This window comes from Triticum aestivum, chromosome 5B, assembly GCF_018294505.1.
Source record: "Triticum aestivum cultivar Chinese Spring chromosome 5B, IWGSC CS RefSeq v2.1, whole genome shotgun sequence".
NCBI classification, from domain to species: Eukaryota; Viridiplantae; Streptophyta; class Magnoliopsida; order Poales; family Poaceae; genus Triticum; species Triticum aestivum.
Genome location: NC_057807.1, coordinates 442,337,704 through 442,345,404, shown reverse-complemented (window position 1 = coordinate 442,345,404; position 7,701 = coordinate 442,337,704). Strand labels below are relative to the sequence as shown.

Below are 7,701 nucleotides of genomic sequence, written 5' to 3'. Positions count from 1 at the left end.
CTCGTCACTTCCTCACAAATAAAACTGGCACGAAGTCGTTCCCATATGCCATCCTCCCCCAATGAACGTTCACCAGCTAGGGTCTAAATTTTTTCTAAAAGGTGGATCCGACTTATTAAAATGATGTAGAAACCCATGAGGCCATTTGACATACACCAGGGCACCTGGTCGCATTAGCCGTCTAGCCATCGCCGTCGCCGTCGCAGGCCGTCTGGCTCGCTCCTCCTGCTGCCGCCACTCGATTGTCCCGATCCGACGGTGCTCGAAAGGCAATAAACTGATCTTGGTAGATTGCGTAATCAAGTACAGAAGACAGGCATCATAGAAGCTGCTGCCAGAACGACCATAACGATAAGGAAAACTCCATCTCCATTCCCCTGTTTTCTTTACTCCCCCTCCCCCTGCTTCCTCCCCACTTCCACTCCTCCTCGGTTGGATCTCCGGGTCCGAGATCGAATCCCAGGAATTCCCGATCCTCGTAGCCCCGCCATGCGCTCCCGACAACCCCAGCGCGCTCCCCTCCCAGCTCCCTGATCCCATCCGCCTCCCAGGCCCGCCGGCGTTGACGCCAATTGGCGCCGGACGGACGGCATGGACTCCGGCGCCAACAGCGTCGGCTCCGTCGGCGAGTCGCCGCCGCCGCTCTCCCCTCCTGGTCGCCCGGCCGCCAAGGGCCGCGGCCTCCGCCGGTGGCGCCGTATCCCCCGCGAGCACCACGAGGACGATGGCGGCTCCCCCGCGGGCCCCGTGGCCCCCGCAGCCGCCGCCGGCACCGGCGCTGCTAGCGCTGAGGTGGACCTGGCGCAGCTCCATAAGCGCCGTCTCCCCGTCGGCGCCGACGCGCCTAAGGGGAAGCAGGACGCGGCGGCCGAGGATGACAGCCCGGTCGCGTCGGTCGAGTCCAGCTTCGTGCCGCCGGAGGCGCCTCCGTCGCCGTCCCCGGCTCCGGCTCTGACTAGTCTGGACCCGGATCTTGGCCTCCTGATCGCGTCCGCCGGCTTCTCGGTGGGCGCCGGCGGCGCCGACTCCGACAACAGCGACGACCGGACCAGCAAGTCCACCGCGCTCCCGCGCCACGACTTCTCGCTCGCCGGCTTCGGCCGCGACCGCGACAGGGCGCGATCCCGCGCGCCTGGCGCCGCTGCTCACGCCAAGAACATCCGTACCGCACGCGCCCGTGGCGCCGGTGCGCGCGCCGTCTCTGCGGCCTCCTCCACGGTGGAGCCGGAGAACTCGCGCTCCAGTGTCGAGTCTGACCTCCGCAGCACTGGCGCTGCTCACGCCCGAAAATCAAGCGCTGGCATCAGCAGTAATGGCGTTCACAAGTTTCTCTACGCTGATGGCGATCACAGCGATGATGAAGCTCCAAGTGAGCACTTGCGATCCGCAGCTGGAGGTTTCTATAAGGAGAATGGAAGTGCAGTAGGGAGAATGGCAATGGGGAATGGTGATTTGTATGCCCATGGTCATGGATTTCATGAAGGGAGCATCGGCAAGGGTGAGAATGGAGGGATCCATTCAGGTCTTGATCCGTACGCCGACTCAATTTCGATGCTTCAGTCAGCACAAGAAGCACTCGAGAATGGTATGATTATATAATCCCCCTTTAGTTTATTCTCGTAAAATATCCCTTTCACTTTAGCTTGATGAGCCAACGAGTTTATTCAATTAGATCGAGCAGGTGTTTCTTACTATTTAACATGGAAATCTGCATTTCACATAGCCTACTTACTATCTTAGACCTTAGACGGCGTAGTTCAGAATTTCTACTACTAACGAGTATTTTTGTTCAGCTATTCATTTTGAGATTAAACCATTTGGTTTCCTAAAACGACCTACTTTATTAGCTGGAAATAACTGAAAACTTGATGCATTACAATAGTGATCAACAATAAATGGGACAATGCATACATCCATGATGTTTGTAGAGGATCCTAGATACTAATTTTGACAAGTTTAATCCACTGTGGCCTCATGCTTCGGTCATACCAAGTGTTGTGGATTCAGTAACATGTCAATTCTGAAGAAAGCGTATCATCTTCAATAGCCATTATTAGGGAAAAGTGGTCATTCTCCTACCCTGTTGCTGCTGCTTCGTTCTCATGTTGGATCTGCAGGATGTGGTTACATCAGTCTCTTTCTCTTCTTGGTACACCACCACCCCACCCACATATGCTTGGCCCCTTCAATGCAGTGACTTCCTGTCCGACGTGCACAGGCATGCCAGTTAACTTATGAGGTTCCTAGTTGTGCAGAAGTCACCTTTTGGCCATTGTGAAAAAAGAAACCAGTTTTTGCATTTTCTGCCTATTGATTTCACTGAAAATCACAGTTGAATTTAATTTATTAAGCCTTGTCAAGAGGGAATCCGAATGCTGATTTATTTTCATTTCCCTCATGGAAGCCTGGTGATAGTGAGCATATCATTAACAGAATTGAGATGGAAGGGAAGTTGATGATTTAGTAACCCATGTTTCATCAACATATCTAGCTTGTAGTAATAATTGAGATGGAAGAGAAAAGAAGTTGATCTCTGATAGGAAAAGAACCCGGCAAAGAAGACATTACTTGTAGTAATGGAGATGATGAACTTCCAGCCAAACTTAGAGCATACATGATTGCGAGTTAGAAATTAGGACACATCGATGCTACTTAGCGATGTGAGGGTGTCAGCTGTGGTGTGAATACACAGCTTTGGTGGCGGATGAGGGAATGGAGGCTACAGTTGTTATAAAATATACTGGCTACAGGGAAGGGCGCTTCTCCACTTTTCAATGAGCTTGGTCCCATGCAAAAATATGGCAAACCTGGTGTAGAACTTGGTTCACATTATGTTAGGACATCCTGCCAAAACAGTCCTTATTGATATTGTATTCCAGTTTAGTTTTAAGGCGAGGTGTTAACGGTGATAACAATGCTTGTTTAAAAAGGAATACACTATGCATGTTCTTTTTTGCTGTTTAACACATCAGACTATCAACAGTTAAGTGGTGACTTGATGAGTTGATCAATTCGTTAGTTCAATGCTCTGGCAATTAATTACTGCCATTGTGGACTTTCCCATTTCGTGAGAAAAGATTTCTTGTGTTTTATATCATTATATTCTCTGGCAATTTTTTTAATGTATATTTCATATCAGATCAAGTGGTCTGTTTTATCTCCTAGTTTTAAGAAAGAAAATTTGTGCTCTGCAGTCCACAAGGTTATATTTCCTAGTAGTTTCAGTAGCAGCCATTATAGCATTAAAAAAAAGTGTAAAAGCATCTGCTTGCCCTGCATGTTCTGGGAAGTTTCCTTAGTCCATTTCCTTTTATAAATTCGTGAGTGCTCTGTTGCCGTATCATTGCAGTTGGACGAAAATGTTTTGTTGAAAACATGGAATCATTATTTGCTTCAGTCAAAGTGTTTTTTTTTTGCAATAACTGTTTGCTTCTGCATATTTCTGCAGAGCTCCAAATGTTTGTGGAAATCGGGAAAGAAAGCAGTGACAATTCCACAGACAATTACGATGAAAATGAATGGAGCAGTTCACCCAATTGCGAAGATTTTTCAGAAGAAATAAGTGAGAAGTTGAAGCTTCTAGAGTCCAAGCTGGAAGAAGCTTCCCTTCTCATCGATGAGAAGGATTCAAGAATACTTGAACTTGATACACTCAACAAGACACAACCAGGGGAAACCGCGCTATACAATAGCAAGCTACTTTCCCTACAGTCTGAAGTTGATCAACTGCTCATGGAGAAGATGGAGGCCGAGATCCAGTGCTTCATCCTGAAAAGAGCTTCAGAAGCTTGGCAACCGCAGACCGAGGGTCAGGGCACTTTTCACGAAGCGCAGAAGACTCTGTCTGAGGATCACAAACAGCTGGAGGTCAAGCTTCGGCACACCGAGAATAGAGCGAGGACACTAGAGGATTTGGTGGAGAAGCTAGAGTCGCAATGCAAAGAGCTGTCGAACGCTTCAGAGGTCCTGAAGCTGCAGGCCGGAGCGAGTCGAGCTTCACTTTTTTGTTCCGTTCAGTTAGTGCTGCTGTGCATCGCAGTGTGGACATTCGTCGCCCGGTTCTTGCCCTCTCCCCCCGAATTTGTACCTACTTGATGAGGTTAGAAAGTTTCTCTCCGGATGAGCCTCTGTGTAGACATTATTGAAAGTTTCTCTTCCTGTAATCTATTAGGCATTGGTGGCCTTATAAATTTTCTGTTTGTAACATCAACTCAGATTTTGCTAGTTACCATCACTTTACTGTACTTATTCACAAATCTTCTTGCTGGTTCTCTCTTCGCTGTATCCTGGAAATGTTAATGAATTCCAACATCCAAGTGTACCAGTGCTCGTGCTGTCATCTTCTTCCCTGTTGCTGTTTGGATGTGCTGTGCATGTGCAAGTCATGAAGCAGTTATGCAAAATATTTTTTTGAGAGTACGCAAATTGCGTACCTTAGCTTTATAGACAAAAGAGGGTTATGTACAAGAATTAGACACGACGGAGTGCACTACCACAAACGGCATGCACGTCCACCCCTCCACTCCACACGCTAGGCTACTACTCTATATCATGTAGTACTCCTCTCCCTCTCGCCGAGGCCCATAACCCAAGTTCCTGGTGGACAAGGTCGGCTGCTCCTCATTCATTGGTGATGTTACTGTTGCGAAAGACTACATCATTTCTCTGCTTCCACAGATTCCAGTATACCGAAATGCAGAGTGTGTCGAATTCTCTTCGGTGTCTCTTGTCAATTTGCTTCCTGGCCGACACCCACCAATCACCTAGTGTGTCTTCCGTGGTTGGGATCAAAGCTTCGTCAACGCCCAGCCTTCTGAAACACAAGAACCATACTTGTCTCGCATATACACAATGCATGAGTATGTGATCCACATTGTCCTCCTCTTGGTCACAAAGGTAACATGCCGAGCTATGATCTTGTAGCCCATGCCTCTGTCTGCGGTCCAAAGTCCACACTCTATGCTGAAGTGCAAGCCAAATGAAGAGCTTGCAGGTCATCGTGGCCCAACTACGCCAGACAGCCGATGCACACTGAAATCGTACTCCTCCCTCACACATCATTTTGTACGCCGATTTTGTCGAGTACTTGCCCGTGGCATCCCATTGCCAGATCGGAGTGTCCTCCGAGCCAGGAGTGAGCTCGATGTCAACCAGCACCTCCCATAGCCTAATGAACTGCGAGAGCTCGTCGGTATTAATATCTCCCACGATATCATGCGTCCACCCATGGAGGTACAAAGCGTCTTTCACTCTCCTCCTATTAACTACCTGCTGCCGCACTTTGTCCACAAGTAGCGGAGCAATCTCCTTCACACAGGAGCCACTGATCCAGCGATCGCTCCAGAACAAAGCCTTCGATCCATCCCTAACTTCCCACTTGACCAAGCTGTCAAAGGCCATCCTGACATGCTTGTCGAAGCAGTTATGCAATTTTTCTGGGGCATACATACTGAACATAACTGTCTCGTGGAGAACATAACTGTCTCATGATTCAGTTGGCAGCTAAAGTCTACGTTTGGTAACGGTAAGTAATCATATTGACGATAGTACTGATTCAGTTGGCAGCAGAGTCTACGTCTGGTTAGTAATCGTATTGATGATAAGATGGATGGTAAATCAGGGTGCTTGCGAACAAAAGATGTGTCCCCATTGCGACGCATGTCAGTTGCCTGTAAAAAATAGGAGTATAACTATAGATGTTGAGATTGGCTTCTCTACCGTGTATCATTGGTGAGCGTCTGGAGGTGTGTCTCTGGTGGATCTGTTCTTGGTGGATTTGCTCGGATCTAGTCATAGTTCGTCTACGTTCATGTGTTTTCAGGTTGGATCCTTTCGATCTACGCTACTGTTCATCGGTGACGGTTGTTGTTCTGTTGTGCTGGTCCTATCGGGCCTTAGCACAACGACTTTCTGACTGTTTACTACAGTAAGCTTTGTCTGGCTTCGACGAAGGAGGACCAATGACGACGGCGTGCCTTCGGCTTGCTTTAGTGCTTGTAGTCATCGCTAGGTGGCTTGCGGATCTGGATGTAGTTTTTATTATTTCTGGTGTTCGTTGTATTGCCATGATAGAAGATGAATAAATTGAAAGTTTTCTCGCAAAAAAGAAGTTATCTCGTTTCAAATGTTGTGTTCGATTTATTTTTTCTTGTTTCACTGTCCGTGCGCTTTGAAGCAAGACAAATTCCGGAAACAGTAAAAAGAAAAGGTAGCACGGATCGCAAAGCAACCTCGGACGATGGATTTATGCACAGGATATCCCGTGCATAGTAAAATTGCCTTTCTACTATGGCCCTATGGGGAAAGAGAGAGATAAAATCACTCATGTGGCAATCATCAATACACACACGCGGTTGCACTACTTGTCCAGATTACTAACATGATAGTACACCATCTCACATACTCCATCAGTGTACTAACATGATAGCACACCATCAGCGTATAACATAGAACTAATGAAAACACGGCAGATTACAACAGCAAGCCGCTCCGGCCGGCACCCAGGCAGGGGAGACATGGGACGGATCAGCCAAAGAAGGGTGGGTCATATCCGTTGCTGGTGGTGGCGAGGATGTAGTAGGCGACGATGTGGCCGATGGAGCCCCAGGCGAGGACGTCGACGAGGTTGAAGCCGACGGGGTCGTTGGACTTGAGGATGCCGGCGAACTCCTTGGCGCGCTCGTCGCCGGCCTCGAAGTGGGTCTTGCCGTTCTGCTCGGGCACCTGCTTCGCCACGTTCTCCCGCTGGAAGTTGAAGAAGACGAAGCGGCCCATCACCAGCGACAGCCCCGTGCTGAGGCTGATCACCACCGACGGCTCCAGCGCGGCCCGCGCCGCCACGGACCGCCTCGCCGGCGACGAGGCCCCCCGGAAAGAGACCGCCGCGCGATGGGACGGCGCCAGGCGGAGCCCGGCAACGGTGGGCGGGGACAGCACGGCGGCGGTCGAGGTGGCCATGGCCCTCTAGAGCTGTGTGGGTGTTCAAGGACCAACGTGCGGCGAGTTCTTGATCTCGGCAGGCGCTACGTACTACGTGGTGTTTGGCGGTGTGGGTATATAGGGGGGTGGTGACGTGGGGGATATGGTGGGGGCGCGGGAATGCGAGGTTAGTGGTGGAGGGGAGCGGGATTTCGTGGTGTGCTCATGGCGTGTGGCCATTGGAGGGTGCTGGATAAAGTATCTAAGCCATACCTTTTCTTTCTTCTCTTCTCTTCCCACCGCAAGTCAGCACTGTGACGTGTCGCTTGTGGGCCCCACGAGAGTTACGTGGATGGCCAACTGGCCAGCACCCAGCAGGCCAAGGGCACGAAGGAGGTGGCTGTGCAGGGTGCAGTATATGAACCTCGCAGTTCAGATTTTTTTTTTAATTTCGCGTTTCCTAATCTCAAGGCAACTGAAAAAAAAACAGTTCAGCTGATTTGTGTGTGTGTGTGTGTGTGTGTGTGAGTGAGAGAGGGGGGGGGGGGCAGTAGCATCGTTTGAGCTGGAGACGGGGACGATGGCCAACCGTGGCATCTCCACGAGGGCAAGCCGGGAACGAGCTGGAGACGACACAATTGGTCGCGACGTAGGCAAGGAGGAGGTTGACAGGTGCAGGTGGGGAGGGGCCATTGGGAGTGGCGGGGGGAGTAGGAGGTTAGAGGGATGACAACTAGGTGGAGGTGTCGATCCGGGTAGGGAGGGGTGCCCGACACCAACCGC

General features: G+C 50.1%; 2 protein-coding genes across 2 annotated transcripts; one reads left to right on the top strand and one right to left on the bottom strand.

Moving 5' to 3' along the window:
• Positions 1 to 330: 330 nt before the first annotated feature.
• On the top strand, positions 331 to 4,339 carry LOC123112336 (WPP domain-interacting protein 2). The gene is made up of 2 exons (XM_044533296.1): positions 331 to 1,585; positions 3,449 to 4,339. Exons 1-2 carry the CDS (start codon positions 592 to 594, stop codon positions 4,093 to 4,095), a joined length of 1,641 nt encoding a protein of 546 aa, XP_044389231.1. The 5' UTR covers positions 331 to 591; the 3' UTR covers positions 4,096 to 4,339.
• A 1,958-nt stretch (positions 4,340 to 6,297) lies between these two features.
• Positions 6,298 to 7,041, bottom strand: LOC123112335 (photosystem I reaction center subunit V, chloroplastic). Its single transcript, XM_044533295.1, has one exon. The coding sequence runs from the start codon at positions 6,955 to 6,957 to the stop codon at positions 6,526 to 6,528; it is 432 nt and encodes a 143-aa protein (XP_044389230.1). The 5' UTR covers positions 6,958 to 7,041; the 3' UTR covers positions 6,298 to 6,525.
• Between the last annotated feature and the right edge of the window lie 660 nt (positions 7,042 to 7,701).